This window comes from Cornus florida, unplaced genomic scaffold, assembly GCF_030987335.1.
Source record: "Cornus florida cultivar Cherokee Brave unplaced genomic scaffold, ASM3098733v1 CherokeeBrave_3.0.0_Hap2_Chr07, whole genome shotgun sequence".
Lineage (NCBI taxonomy): Eukaryota > Viridiplantae > Streptophyta > Magnoliopsida > Cornales > Cornaceae > Cornus > Cornus florida.
In genome coordinates this window covers 38,207,058-38,223,697 of record NW_026775577.1, presented here as the reverse complement: position 1 = coordinate 38,223,697, position 16,640 = coordinate 38,207,058, and the positions used below count along the sequence as shown (strand labels likewise).

Genomic DNA, 16,640 nt, shown 5'->3' with positions numbered 1-16,640 from the left:
CCATGGTGCACTTAGCAGTGCGTGTGCGGCGTGCATGGGTGCGCGCATGGGCGTGCGCATGGGGCTGTCATGGCCCCTTATTAGGCCGCCGCGATGTCAATTCTTCTTTTGGGCTTTTCTCCTTCGTCCGGACTCCGATTCAAGTGAATTTTTTTTTAAACTTGACTAATTTTTCACTGTCTTTCCAACGGCGTACTCGCTTGCACCCTGTTCTTCCTGAATAATTACCAATTTACCCTTTTAGCCTTAAGTGCTCGTTTTTCTTTGTCATGCCATTTCTCTTTCGTCCGGACTCCGAATCATGCGATTCTTGAGTCCATCTTGATTAGTTTTTCATTGTCCTTCTAGCGGTGTACTCGGTGACACACGAATCTAAAATTTTCAGAAATGACTATTTTACCCCTGGGGGCTTATTTGTCATATTTTTGATCTTTTGCTTCCGCATTAGTTCTTATTGAGTTCCTCGACCTCATGGAAGGTCACTTTGACTTCTTAGAGTCTTGTTTTCTATTTTTGCTTCCGCATTCGAATCCGTTATCGGATCATCCTTATGGTTCATCACAGGACACGCTGGCCAAAAAAACCAGGGTCATCACATAGACTTCCTACTTCCTACTTCCTATTTCCAATTTAATTTAATTTAATTTTTTTTTTACTATTGGAAGAAACTTTATGCAGTTATTGTCTCATTAATTAAATACATAAAATTTGAATATTGATTTATTTTTTAATTTCTAAAATAATATGTGAGTCTAGAAATTTAATTTAATTTTAGTGGGCATGCATAACAAATTATTGTGTTATACCCAAACATGCATACATGATGGAGAATCAATTTTAGATTGATTCAATTATGATCTTCAATTCTGAAAATAAGAATTTATATATTTTATTAGGTATATAAAGTAAAAGGATATTTTTATTGAATTTTTGGACTATTAAGTTTCTGAAATCGAACCTACTTAAACTTGGATCGATCAGTATGAGTTTATATGTATAATGTTAAATGGATAAATTAATGATTAATTAGTTACTAGCTAATTTAATATTCATATTATATAAAGGTTAGTTGCTACTAAAGTGGCCTAACTATGATGATTGATGAATATTAATTTTAGTAGTAAACATAATTAATAATGAATTAGTCACTAGCTAATTTAATATTCATATTATGTAAAGTTTGGTAGCTACCAAAGTGACCCAACCATAATGGTTGATGGATATTAATTTTAGTGATATATATAATAGCAATATTTCATGAATTACGATGTTTATGATTTTTTGTGATATTCATGAATATTGAGTTTATTTAATTATGAGAAATAATTCTCTAAAGGGAATAGATTCTCAAGTGTTTAAATGAACATTAAGGAGTTTTATGTATTTTTAATTGGATAAATATATGATATTCAAAGGTAATTTATTTGTTTAATTAAATAATGCATTACCAATGAAGGTATACATATAAATACAAATAAGCATCATTATTAGTATTTTATAATTGTCACCCAAAGGGATACTATAGTTATACATTGTATTTATATTTTAAGTTATATATATATACGTGTTGTTAACTTAAAGCATTATTGTTGTGAGCATTTTATCTTATTATGTTTATTTAATTACATCCCTCAATTCGTATGCTACACCTGTTCTAATTCTCAATAGGAGTAACTTCTCGTAAAAGAATGAATAAGTTAAGTTTAAAATTTAGGTGCATTAGATCTTGATTTAGTATTTTAAATTGAGAAACCTGCTGTCATTACAAATGAAGACAGTGAGGAAGAAAAGATTCTCCATAAAGCCTGGGAGAGATCGAGCAGATTAAGCATTATGATTATGCGAATAATTGTTCTCCATAGTAATACTGTTAAGGAATATTTGACTAAAAGAATGTTTTCGTATTATAGATAAATATCTAAAACGAAAATTATCGATTGATATCACTACTATTTATTTTTTGTTGGTACTCATACCATGTATGAACATAATTTTTAGATGACTAATGTTGCTGTAAAATTGAGAACCTTAGGGATGATTATGGATGAGAATTTTCTCGATTTCTTGTCTACTTAGTATAGGTCATTTGGAATTAACACTATTAAAACAAGTGAAAAGTGAAAGAATTAACCATTATGTTAATTTAGGAGGAGCCAAGGCTTAAACAACAAGATAATCATTATGTTCATCTTATGACTCAAGAAGTTAGAAAGAAATTTGGGAATAAGCCTAAAAAGGCATTAAGTGAGCAACACTTAAAATTAAAAGATTTAGGTCAATTTACTAAAAGAAAAGAATTTAATAATGCCAAAAGTGTCATTTATGTATTGAACACTCTTAGAAAGATTATATGAAACATAAAAAATGATTCGAAAAAGAAAGATAAGTCTTTTGACTTTTGTATATTTCGAATCACTTATTGATATTCCTTCTAATACATGATAGGTTGACATAAGTATTAATATTTATGTTTCTAATAGATGCAAGGATTTCTAATGACCTAAATTACAAATTCAAATGAGAATTTATTATTTATAAGAATTGTGAAAAAGTTTTGTTAAAACAATTGAGACATTTTGTTTGATCATAGACAATGAATTTTATTTAAATTATTTTAAACTCTTTATATTTCTTTAATTTCCTTAATTTGATTTTATTTCAAAACTTTATGTTAATAGTTTTTCCTTTAAATTTGATAATGATGTTTATTCAAGAAATTCTAATTTGTGAGTTATGGTATTCTTGTTGATGATTTCTGTAAATTCAAACTTGATAATTTATTTATTAAAACCCTTTTGACCTGGCATCATAACATTAGAATTATGCATAGCTTAATTAATGAAAATTCATTTTTCTTGTGGCATTAAAGACTGGAAGAATATTTAATGAAAGATTAGAAAAAATAGTAAAGGATGTGATTCTTCTGAATCTAAACTTTACTAATTTTGGGGTGTGTGTGGATTGTATTAAGGGTAAATAAACCAAACATACAAAGAAATGAGCCACAAGAAGTACAGAACTTCATGAACTTATTTATATAGACATTTGTAGACCTTCTGATGTTCCATCTATTGGTGGAGAAAAGTATTTTATCGCCTTTATAGTTGATTTTTCACATTATGGATATATCTATTTGTTACATGAAAAATCTCAAGTAGTGGGTACTCTTGAAGTATACACAAATAAGGTAAAGGCGGTGAATATTACAGAAAGTATGATGAAACGGGTTATTAATCAAACCGTTTGTTAAGCTCCTTAAAATGTATGTCATTTGTGCTCAATACACTATGCTAGGCATGTCATAGCAGAAGCCTGTAGCTGAAAGGTGTAATCATACTCTTATAGATATGGTTAGGTGTATGTTAAGTAATTTCTTATTACCCATAATATAAAGGGTACAAGTTTTACTATCATAAATATGTGCGGGAATTGTTGAAATCGGAAATGTCAGATTCATTGAGAATGGTGAAGTCAGTGGGAGTGATAAAAATAAAAATGTGATCATTCAAAAAGTTAGCGTACAAATTCTTTTACCTATAACTTATAAGGAAATAATTATTCCTTCAGTTGCTGAACTGTATAACAACGAAAAATAATTGAATGATCAACAATTCCATGATGAGATTGTCACCAATGAATAGATTGTAGAAGAACTACAAGAAATAACATTAAGATGATCTCAAAGAGAAATAAGATCTGCTATTTCGGATGACTATGTGTTATATCTGTAAGAATCTAATTTTGATATTAAGATATATAAGGATTCGGTAATATTTTCACAAGCCATTAACAGTAATGATTTTACTAAATGGATTAATGCCATGAATGAAGAGACTTTAAAGAAACCTTCTCTACAGTATCTAAGAAGGATTCTCTTAAAATATCATGACATTAATAGCTTTTTATGATTTAGAGTTACATCAAATGAATGTGAAACTAACTTTTCTAAATGGGAGTTTATAAAAAGGAAGTCTATATGGATCAACCTAAAGGCTTTACATTAGAGGGTAAAGAATATATGGTCTATAAACTTAAGATGTCAATATATGTACTTAAACAATCTTCCTCACAATGGTATATTAAGTTCAATGATACCATTATTTATTTTGGTTTTAAGGAAAACATTGTTGATCAGTGTATATACTAGAAGGTTAGTAGGAGTAAGTTTATATTTCTGATTCTATATATTGATGATATTTTGTTTGCTAAGTAGTGATCTTAGTTTATTATATGAAACTAAAAGTTATCTCTAATAACTTTGAAGTAAAATATATAGATGAGACATCTTACGTGATAGGAATATAAATATTACATGATCACGTGGATTTTTTGGATTGCCTTAGAAAGCATATGTTAAAAGAATGGAACATTGTTTAACCAGTATTGTTTCATATATAAAAGGAGATAAATTCAGCCTAATACAATCCTAAAGAAAAAGTTAGCTAGAAGGTAAAGAAATGAAAAATATTCCTTATGCATATATTGTGGAGTTTGATGTATGTACAAGTTAGTAAGGGATAAAAGATTATATGCTCACACTTAGGAAGATAGTTTTATAAATATGTGAATAATAATTAATTCACAATTAGTTATTTGTTCCTTTTGGCTGGAGGAACAATATTATGAAAAAATGCAAAGTAATTTATTATTACTTTGTCTATAATGAATTTTTATTTTTATTTTTTTCAAATTTATAACATGCTTTGAGATTACAATTTATGGTTGCAGAATTTATTTTAGGATTTGGAGTTATGGGTACCATTTTCAAATTGCTGAAAATTTATGCTGTAATTGTTGATCTTCTTGTATGAAAAATGATAGCTATTCTAAAGTTGAATACTTTATCATTAAAGAAGGATGTTTAGAAATAACGAGTGTCTATTGAACACATAATTACACAACTTATGATTGCAATCCATTAACGAATGAACTATCACCCAAGACATTTATGCAACATGTTAAAAGATTGGATCTTGAATGTAGTCAATGATGATTATTTTTTAATTGTGGATTGCTCAACAGTGCTTATATATATTTGATGTTTTGCGCTTATTAAATATGTTTCTAATATTTCCTATTAATTAATGTATATGTACGTATTGCTTTAATAAGTGGTAATATGAATAGTCTTGGAAAATACATTATTATTAGATCATTATTGATACTTCTCATTTATAGACTATGTTGAATAGGTTACTAGTGTTGTGGTACATGAAAGAGACTGTGTCATTTAGTGATATATAACTGCCATGACTCGCATTGGTAATTTATTTACCATGGTATTTATGATGACCAACTTAAGGACTCAATTTGATTTATGGTGCACACTAATGACTATTTTACTAAACTACTACAGAAGTTATCATATGGGCAAGTGAGAGAATGTAAAATTATTTATTAATTGTGTGACCCATATGATATGGACATGTGATATATTTTATTAATTAGTGATTAAGTAAATAGATATCAGATTAATATTATATTATTTGGTCAACTTATAAATTACTTTTTTGGTAATTAATTATTGGAAAAGTATTTTCCTATTTATTCCTTACTTTGATGTAAAGTGGAATTAATGTTACCAAAAGGAAAATCAGTCATCTCTTTGGCTTTAAAAAAGTGCATATTCCTATCAGTTATGTACGCTAATGAAAATAACACGTATAAGTTTTATGTGTGCAAAAAGCCGAGAGAGAAATCAGTTTCCACATTTGTGCATTGTTTGGAGTTGCAGCTTAGTTCATTGTCAAAGGATCTCGACGTTGGACTTAATCTCTACAAGATTTGCAATCATATATTAAGGTATTTATATTTAACTACTTTATTTATGCATTATAGGTATGTGAGAATAATGAAGTTCTAAGATTTTGGGATTCATATTTATTTGTGATTAATGATTTGCACGAATAATTAAAGTTTACACTGAGAAGTAAGAGTCTCACCTAGATTCTTGGAAATGTTTCTCATTCATCATCCAAACACAAGCAAATCGAAATGTTTCTCATTCATCATCCAAATACAAGCAAATAATAGTAAGACTCCGTTTGATTAAATGGAAATTAATAATGAAAATTGAAAGTAAAAGAAAATGAAGTGAATGCAAGAAAAATTAATTTTTGATGGTGCATTTGATTAAAGGATATTAACATTCATGTATATTAAAAAAATTTCAAACAAGATTAGATCTTGATCTAGTTTCTTTGATTTAGATTCAAATTAGAATATGCATTATAGACATGTGAATATAATAAGTTCAATTTCTTGGAGAACGTATTTTATTTTTTATTTTTTAAACTCTAAATACAATTATAAGTCCTATGAAATATTTCCAAAGACAAAGAAGTACTACTTTTGAAAAATATTTTCTAATAAGTCAAGATTCTATGAATAATGAATTTTTTTTCAAGATTACCCTTTATTGCGAAGTTAGTACTATTACCGGGTTATTTTTTTTTTATCAAGATGCAAATTTTCTCTTTACTTTCAATAGTTTGTAACTAATAATTTTTATAAAAAAATTTATTTGTTACCATAATAAATAATCCTAAAAAATTAATAAAGTATGTCAAATACACTCTTCATAAACACTCACATGTTAAAATATGAAGTAGAAAATTTAAAAAGAATGGAAATAATTTGAAATGTATTTAATGAAAAGTTTTTCATTGTATTTTATATATATTTTGGTATCAAATAAATTTATTTATAAAAGTTATTAGTTACAAATATTGAAAGTATGTATTTCGGTTAAAAAAATAAAAGATAAAATAAAAAATAAAATAAAATAAAAAACAGTAATAGTAACTTAGCCATAAAGGGCAATCTTGGAAAAATATTCATTATTCATAGAATCTTGACTTATTTAGAAATATTTTTCAAATGTAGGACTTCATTATCTTTAGGAAGATTACTTATTTGTCTTTAGAGCTTATACGTAGGAACTTAATAGGATTTTTTCCTAAATTTTGGACTTTTAACTACAAAATTTTGACTAGCAAAGAGCCTCCCTTTTGTAGTGGGGGTTAATTCGGGGTTGAGAGACCCTTCCCTCGTATTATATGCACAATTTAAAGTCATAGATATGAGACACATCGGACTAGAATTCTCTAAGTTAAAAACTATCTACATTATGCTAAGTTGAATTACTAAGACATGGACATGTAGCGTTTTATGCAGATCAATAGTTTATATCATGCCACATCAGTTCATTGAATACAACTACAAAAATGATGTCGTTTTAATTAGGACCACAAGAATAGACGCCGTCACCAACACTTTCTCCCTCAATATTCTTTAAATCCTCTGCAAATCAACCTGGAGAGGCTCCCCTTTGAATTTCCTCTCTTCATTTTCTGTGGCATTATTTGAGCCCGATTTTGATTACAACAACCTTAAGTGTAAGCCTTTGTTGCAATTTTTAAAATTTGTCTTGAAGTTTAGGATTTTTTATTTTTTAAAAGTTATATTGTTGTTTTTTTCCCATGCAAAATCGTGAGAAAGTCTGTATTTTAAATTGTGTATAAGAATTTTGTTGATAAAGTTTGTGCTTCAGAAAAAAATTAAAAAAAAATTGTGCATATAAGGTTGTGTGTTTTTTTTTTTATTTGGAGAATTTAAGTGCATAGGATTTTCCACTCCATAACCTGTGTAGGAATCAAACAATTACAAAGCAAAAACTCAAGGTGAGGTGATAGGGCTGATCTAGGGGAAAGATTTTCAGTCCAAAAAGAATATGAAAACCTCCTCCATACAATTATAATGGGAGTTTTCAGACGTGTGTGGAGAGAGAATAAGTTGGAGACGCCGTTAGTGGATGGTGTGTTTTCAGCACTTCTAAAACAAAACCTCAATTTGATGATGTGGAATAATATAAGTCCTAGATATACAAAGAATACCATGTGTCAAAGTCTTATAAATTTAACTTAGGATAATATTTGTAGAGAGTTTTTAACTTATAGGATCACATCACCCATGTTTTGAAAACATAATTCTATCATAAATTATGGACACCTCCAAAAAAATCATAAAGATGGTTGAAATGGGCTTATAAGCACTTACCAACACTCCACAATTTTTCCAAGTCAATTCTCAATTCTCCATGTTCTAACCACAACTAGAATTCAAATGAAGCCAATAAATAACTGTGTGTTCTCTTGTTATTTTATAAATAAATAAATAAAATTACACTGACCAAATAAATGGTTGAAAATGAAACTAAAGTAGAACAACTTCAGCTTATAAACCAATTCATATACAAACTGTATAAATGAATGAAACTATATATATACCTTACCTAACCTAACTAAACTTCAATTAATTCACTTATCAAGACACTGTTTGTGTCAACCAATGAATCTAACAAAAATCTTCTATCGATCTTATTGGTGTGTTAAAAAATGAATTATATTTGTATACAGTACCCCCTTCCTCAATTGTTCTCTGGGGGCCTTCTAATCGAATGTAGTCATACATGACTCCCATGAAAGGGCCTGAACCTCTTGACTGTGTTTGAAAGATTATGTTCCTTCCATTGGAAAGCTTCGAGCTAGAGATATCAACATTATACAACCTGTATAACCCATGAATCCTATATCTTGTAATCACATTTTCTCTCCCTATAAGCCCTGTCGTAAAGTCAGGTCGCGCCACTTTTGGGTCGTTGAGCCGAACCTTCAGAGAAAAAAAATAAACCATAAGCAAATCATATTAAACTTGACCATATTGCTGCATTAATCTGTATATAATCTAAAACAAACATTAGGTCTCAGGATCAATTCCTCCTAAGTGCAGGGACGAAGCTAGAATTTGGGTTTAGGAGGGGCACAACTATTGGCTTATATATAAACCTATATATACAAAGGCTAATAACAAAACTTAGGTGGGTATTTTGTGTTTTTATAAGAAAGTATATATTTATATATAAATATAGTTAGGGGGTCACGCTAGAGACATAATCTGAGTTTTACCCCATCCATGTGGAGGGGGCTCTTTGCACGAGTCCTGTAAATTAGTTGGACAAAGTCTCAGACACCCCAGTTATCAAAAAAGTGTCCTCGTTGTTAGGAAAAAACATTAAGGAATGTGGCTAATGCCAACGCCAATCGAAGTGTATAAGTTCCCATTGGATTCACATTTTTTAGATCGAATACAATTTGCCATGTGGTTGATACATAAGTTTTATTTCCCAAGTTCTTGTAAATAAAAAAAATAATAATAAAAAAATTAATTAGAACCACATCTTTCAACATTAACAAGTTTCAGGTACTGAAAAAGTTGAATCAAACACCTGTTAACATGAGCAAAAAACCAATCTTTTTTGTAATCACTAACGCCAACAGTGTAAATGAGATCATTGTTAGGATACAGATCTGTATACCGATCCCATAACCCATATTGCCTAAACCTGTAAAAAAATAATAACAATAATAATTTAAAATTTTTAAAAAATAATAATTTAAATTAAAAAATTGTATGAGAAGCTTGATAAGAACTAACTTGTCTGTATGGTTGTTGTAAAGCTGGTTCATGAGGGTTGAAGCTAGAACAGGCACATAAAACTCAGCCGTGGTCCGGTCAGGGAAGCTTATTTCCCAGAGAGTAGGACCACTTTTTAGGGGATAATATATGAGGTCACCCAATTTGATTTCAGATCCTGATAATGGTATTGTGTGAGCAAGTTGCTAACATATATATATATATATATATATATATATATATATATATATAAGGAAATCAATGGAATGTTGGTGGATATAGAAATATAAACCTGGTGTCACAATAACTTGAACATTGTACATGTAGTCCCCAATAACACCAGGTACCCATGTATACAAGTTATATTTCCCTGCTCGGACGCCTTTAATAGAGAATTTACCCTCTGCATCAACTCGAGTCCAAAACTGATAACCCTGTAAATAAGTTTGATTAAGACAATTACCAATTTAAGTAAGTAATTTGTCCCATATCGAAATAATACACAAAAAAACAAGTATTGATATACCTATTCCACACAAATTCAAAGCAAGAAGGTTTCCCTTGACAGTTAGATCATTAAATGATAGAACACTCCCTAGTTAGTGACCGGACCGTCAGGAGATTTTCGTTCTTACCATCTTCTCCATTTTTGCTTCAAACTACAAGGAATCCAAGTCCCTAGAGAAAGAATGTTTCTTGAAAAACTATTCGGTGACAATATGCAACTCAGATGCATCTGTAGGCATGCAACTCTCCAAAGGCAAATTCTCAAAAGTAGACATAAAAAGTATAGCAGTTACTGTTCGAAAGCAAGACAAATATTGTTTCAGTTTGTCTCAGAGCAGGAATTATACAAGATCACTTCCTTTTGGGATCAAAATGAGCAGAATCAAAAGCATCCACTACATTCGGACTTAAGGCTGGAGGAATTAACAGGTTAAAAGATGGGCGAGCAGACGAGCCTGGAGCTGGATGGTCTTCCTGATGAGATTTCACCATAGCAGCAGATAGCACCTTAGCTTTTTGGGCCTGTGGACCCTTAGCATAAGGGAAGGACACATTCATGTCAACATCAAATGCCTTTGGTCCTTCGTTTTTTCACCTGAGCCCTGGTTGAAGCCAAATTTGAAGGCTTTTGCGCTAGATAAGCATACCAAGGTGGAACAACATCCTTGTATCTGTTTCCCAACAGTGATGCAGGTACCAATTGCATCATTCAAGTGCTGGACCTCAGCCTCCAATGTCTCCACCTTTGCTTCAGACGCTGCCAAGCAATTCTTGTAAACATCCCTTGCTTCAGAGGCAATCTTTGCATTCAGGGCAAAACTCAAAGCCTTCTTTTCAGCATTGCCAAGGTCTCTTTCCAATTTCTTGATGGAAAGAGACTGAGCCTCAGCAGTAGCACACAACGCCATGGTATGGTACAAGTTCTACATAGTCAACAATAACAATGGCATTGTAAATGGAGTGGAAAGAAATTTGAAGAATTAATAAAGAAGGGAAAATGACAAACCTTCATAGCATGAACTGGGGTAGATAGTAGTAGCTGGTTTAACCCCATGTTCCCAATGATTTTTTCATCCTTGGGTAGCTACATTCCTCGGGCCACTGCCAAAGCAGCAGAAGGGTTAGTGACTATCTAGTCCCCAGAATGGAGAACTAATTTGTCAGCCTTTGAGAAGATAGGTCTCCAAGGTTCTCCAACCTTGGCCTGGATATAAGCCCTAACCTCCTCTTCAGGGTCAGTTTCTCCAGCCTTTTTTCCCCTGCCTTTGGGGATATTTTTGCCTTTGCTGGATGAAGGTGGATTTGGCCTTGTCTTCTTTAGAGGAGGCTCATCAACCTCTTTTTTATGCTCAATAGATCTGATGACAGCTAAAGGCTGCTCTTCAGCAGCTTTCTTCTTCAGAGCTTCAACTCTCTATTTTTCTTCCTCAGTCAATGGGAAGCTGTCAAAGGATGGAAGGGCTAAATCCATAAGGTCTGTAGCTATAGCACTAGAAGCAATTTCTTGGGGGTTGGACGAAGTGAGCAACTCCTCAACAAATGGGGGTTCGCTCCAAACTTGTCCTTCGAGAAAGGAGAGCCTATTCTTAGCTGCAGAAGAGGGGAAGGTTACTGAAAAAACACCAAGAAACTCATAAGTATGACGAAAAATTAAGACTTGACATGGGAAGTAACCAGAGCACTTGGTATGAAAGGATGGTAAGCATTCTATACCTAACTTCCCAAATTTGCGAGGGATTGGGAGTGCGTTCGATTGAGGCACAAACCATTTCCCTTTAACTACAATCATCTTCTCTTTTCATTTCTTCTTGGAGGAAGGGAGGTCCGTGTATATCCTTTGCTGAAGGTTAGAGGTGAAATAAAAATGACCAGGCTCGGTCCCATGCCTGGAGATGGTGTAAGTAATTAATAGGTCAGTGAGAGTCAAATCAAGAATTTCAAGCCTCGGTGAACCAAGAGTGCCGAGACTATTCGGAAAAAGTTAGGGTTTACTTAAAGGGGGGCCAGACCTAACTTATTAAAGACCAAATGGTAGAAGGGGTGTAGAGGAAAACGAAGGGCGTTAAGATGCCCAACTGAGAGAAGTAACTCATTCTCTTTGATGCCCTCGCCTGAACTGAAGTCAGCCGTCCATGGGTATACAACAATTTCTACCCCCTCAGGGATTTCAAATTCCTCCATTACTGAATCAATGGTGAACTTGATACGTCAAACAAATAAAATTTTCTCTTTCTCTTCCTTAGTAAAGATGTTATTTGACCCATAGGTGGATGTCTCAGCCAAAAGTAAGGAATCATCCAACTGATTGGTCGAGTCATTTATAGGTTTAAAAGGATTAGAAACCCTTTGGGGAGGAACCTTAATGAGAATAGGGGAAAACGAAGGCGTGGATTCAAAATCTATAATTTCTATGTGGCCGTGAGTGGTTGAAGTGCTCATGATGCAAGATCAAAAAATAGATGAAGAACTAACCTGGCAAAACGACGAGGTAAAGAACGCAATGAATGAAATGAGCGCAGTATAGACAAAAATAGATCTTGAGGAAGCTCTTGAGTCAGAATAACAATAAACACTCCTTAAACCGCCTCGTGCAAAAGTGACAACCGTGTAACTTCAATTTCCTTTTAATTAGGAGCCGTAGTCCAATTAAAGAGGGAATTAGGGGCAAAGTGTGGAAGGAAAAATCCCCCTCCAATAAAGATCATCCACATCACCTCACTACAAAGATATATTCTTTATATTACGAGGGCCAATCCGTATCAAGCCCAAATTACAACAACCCAATTCGGGATGAGCCTAAGTTAATTCTTCCTTTCTATTAAGATCGCTGGCACTGGTTTCCCGGCCCATTATTCAAGCCCAGCTGGTTCAAGATGCATACAACCCAAGCTATATGTGAATAAACGAGTCTTGCAAATTGAAGGATTCATCATAAAAGGCAAATTCTATACAAGGAAGTTCTGTGAAAAGGGAAGTCTTGCATGGAATGAAGTATAAAAGGAAACAACATTATAGGATGGAGGATTGTATATGGAATGTATTGTAGGATAAGCAATGCGAGTCCTACTATAATTCCACCACCTTTTTTGTATATAAATAGAGGCATAGACCTCCAATAAAACCATCGAGCAATATATGCTTTTCTCTGAGTATTATTATTGCTTGTTATTATTGTTTTGAGTGAGTTGTATTCTTTCTTTTTATTTCTTTTAATAGAGAGAAATTTTGCACCTACAACAGACTAACTAAAAGTTGAGTTTCCCCCTAAAGCTGTCCATTTTGGTTACATTACTGTTCTAATAGGTCTCTTTTCAAATAAAACTATTATATCTCATAAAACCTTTTCTTCTAATAGAAAAGGCCAGGCTCATCCCTTTTTAAACTTAGGCTTTCATAAGTCCTTAGGTTTAAGTTCACTAATACATTTTAAATTAATTAGGACTATGAGATGAGAGCTCCCATATCTCACCGGCACTCCCACCCCAACCACCTTAAACCGCCCTTTCTACCTGCATAAATCCTTCCTCATGCTCCTCACCACCATCCCAAACCACCATCATCACTCTCCCTCCGCAAAAATAGCAACCCAAAAGTAGCTATTCCTATATTACCTACCCACAACAAACAGTTAACAAAAAACCACAAACAGAACTCCCACCCTAACCAAGAACAACCCATTCCTTCACCCCCACAACCTCTTCCTCCTATCTCTATCCTTAAAAAGCCCACTTAGCACAATGTTGAACCTCCTCCCAAAATTTCACATCATCAACAGCCATCTCAAACTACAAAGAAAGTCTCTTTTACATCCCCTTCAAAATAAGGACACAAACCAAAATTTATTGATGACCACAATCATATCATAGATAATATTGACCCACACAATAGACAATCAATGATTGATGAAATCTATAGGCTGCGTGTTGAGCTTATTTAGTTCAAGAGCAACTACAGGTATATGCATCTTCTTGAAGAGGTTGAATGGTTGAGGAGCATTATAGGTGATAGAGTGAAGAATCAAGCTATGTTACGCGCAAGGGTAAATGTCCTTAGTGATCAAATCATCGCCTTAAACCATCCGTTGCCATCACAAATGTGGGAGGACCCTACTGAAGCAAATGAAGATTCACCTATCCCTTCCCTAATCCATGGTGAACCTGCCTCACGACATTACTCCACTGCCATCACCACCCACCAGAGCCACCACAAAAACCACATTGATAACAGTGCATTTCAGTGTGTAAATTTAAATTCAAATATGCGACTGATGAGCGCTGAAAAGTGCGCATTTAAACCCCTTAAGCTTAGGTATTCTAGAACCTTTTGTATTATTTCTATTTTTAGGTACTTATCCCCAAAATAAGCTAACTCAGCAAAATAAGAGCATAATTGAAGCAATCTTGAGATGAAAGGTAGTAGTGGCATATTATAAATGTCAAACTTAGCCACACTCACCATAGTCCAACACCACTCTCTTTTACACAAACTTTGGGTTGTTGACGACGGAACCACCAAGTTTTTGGCGTCGTTACAGGGGATTGATTGAAGGCAACGTCATATTTGTGGAATCAATTAGGATTAGTACTCTTTTGATCGTATCTTTACTTTATTTTCATTTTCATTTTGGTTACTTATTATGTTGGTTCTTGTTTGACTAGGTGCATTGAGCTGGAAGAAGAGCAAAGGAGCATTTCAAGCAAGGAGCTAAGCAAAAGCAAGGAAAAAGCTAAAATTTAAAATTTTTTGGCAAGGCTGAAATCTAAAATTGAATTGAAGTGCTAAAGGACCCTTTGTGAGCTCTTTCTTAACTCAATCTCTAGTTAAATCGTCGGCTCGCGTGGAGGCTTGTATTTCAATTCTTAGATAAATTGTGAGCCTACGTGGAGGCAATTTTACTTTTCTTTGCATATTGTTGATAGCATGGGAGTATGGGAACATTGTATGTAGAGGAAGTTTGTTGATTATTGATTTGTTGCGAAGGTGAAGTGATTGTTCATTATTTGTTGCTTGTTATGTTTTGTTGTGCATGCGTGGTCGTAGATCATTGAAACCTACACTTTTCCCTCTAAATTTCTAGTCAATCCATTTCATCAATGGAAGGACATAATGAGGATCATGTGGAGGACCTTGGTCATATAGACCAACAAGATATCCTCCACCCCAATGTGCATCATGATAACATGCAAGTACCATTAGGCATGCCGAGGCCATTCATTTACCCACCACGGCAACAAAGCCAAGTTCCATTGGGAATGCCAAGGCCAATCTATGCTCCATAACCTCCCACCATCTAAGGCAATCAAGGTGCCCATGTTGCACCTCCAATTGCTAATCCTCCCCTTGCTTTAAGAAATCACTATGTGCCTAATGAATACAACGCACCCACATGCATTCAATTGCCACCATTTAGAGCACACCACTATGAGATCAAACCACAAACCATTCAAATGCTTCCTAACTATCACGGACTTCCAAGTAAAGAACCTTATAAGCATTTGGATGAGTTTCTTGAAGTATGTTCCACCGTGAGATACACGGACATACCGGAAGAGGTCTTAAGGCTTAAAATTTTTCCATTCACCCTTAAAGACAAGGTAAAATATTGGTTTAACAATCTTAGGCCTTTTTTTAATAACTTTTTGGGCAGACAATGCAACAAGAGTTCTTGAAGAAGTACTATCCGGTTTCTAAGACCAATGCCATGAGAACCTCAATTTGAGAGTTTTTATAAGGGGATAGGGAAACGTTCCATGAGGCATCATATTCTCAAGGAAATTCTAATTCTCGTTTTCCTAATCAACCATCATATTCTCAAGGAAATCAATTTTCTAATTCTTATTTTCCTAATCAACCATCATATTCTCAAGGAAATTTTAGGAGTCCCGCTTTTGAAGAGAAAGTTTTGACCACTCTAGGCACTCTAGAGGCGAATACTTAATTGCTTTATTCTCATTCTCAATCCATTGCTAAGCTAGAAACCCAAGTAGGGCAAATAGCTAGTACTTTAAATGCTAGAGAGAAAGGGAAAATGCCTTTGAATGCCCCACCCAAGCAACAATGTGTTGTGGAGACTCATTCCTCATCGGAAGGTCACACAATAGAGCATGTCAATGCGATGACTACCTTGAGAAGTGGAAAGATTGTAGATAACCAAGTAAGCATGTCCAAGGAAGAGAGTGAACCGGTGCAACTTAAAGTTGACACCCGTCCCGTTTCTTATCATATTCCTTCTTCATTGCATATGCATGATCTTTCAAATGAGAATATGTTGAAAAGTGATTTGAAAGGTGATTTTGAAAAGAAAAATTTGCAAAATGATTTCAAAACTTCTTGTGTTGAAGAGACTTCAAAGAAAATTTCTAAAAAAGTTTTTAAACCAAAAGCTCCATTTCCGGATGCCTTAAAATGATCCATTTCAATTGACAAACAAAAGTCCAAAACAAATGAAATTATGGATGTGTTTAGGCAAGTGAAAGTCAATCTTCCACTTTTGGATGCAATCAAGCAAATTTTGACTTATGCCAAGTTTTTGAAAGACTTATGCACCCAAAAGAGGAAGAACAAAAGCCAAACACATAGGAAAGTAGTCTTAACCGAGCAAGTAAGCTCAATTTTGCAGCATAACACTCTTCCAAAGTTTAAGGACCCCGGTTTACCTA

The 16,640-nt window shown here is 33.4% G+C and overlaps 1 protein-coding gene across 1 annotated transcript in view; it reads right to left on the bottom strand.

The window, feature by feature from the left end:
• The window catches only part of LOC132316589 (probable rhamnogalacturonate lyase B), a 32,903-nt gene extending 22,782 nt beyond the window's left edge, over window positions 1–10,121 (bottom strand). Inside the window, exons 1-6 of the mRNA XM_059815060.1 lie at window positions 10,110–10,121; window positions 9,767–9,908; window positions 9,496–9,652; window positions 9,287–9,403; window positions 9,072–9,192; window positions 8,421–8,670 (exon numbers count right to left, since the gene is read on the bottom strand). Of these exons, the coding sequence (XP_059671043.1) occupies window positions 8,421–8,670; window positions 9,072–9,192; window positions 9,287–9,403; window positions 9,496–9,652; window positions 9,767–9,908; window positions 10,110–10,121 (799 nt within the window). The remainder of the gene's footprint in view (window positions 1–8,420; window positions 8,671–9,071; window positions 9,193–9,286; window positions 9,404–9,495; window positions 9,653–9,766; window positions 9,909–10,109) is intronic.
• Between the last annotated feature and the right edge of the window lie 6,519 nt (window positions 10,122–16,640).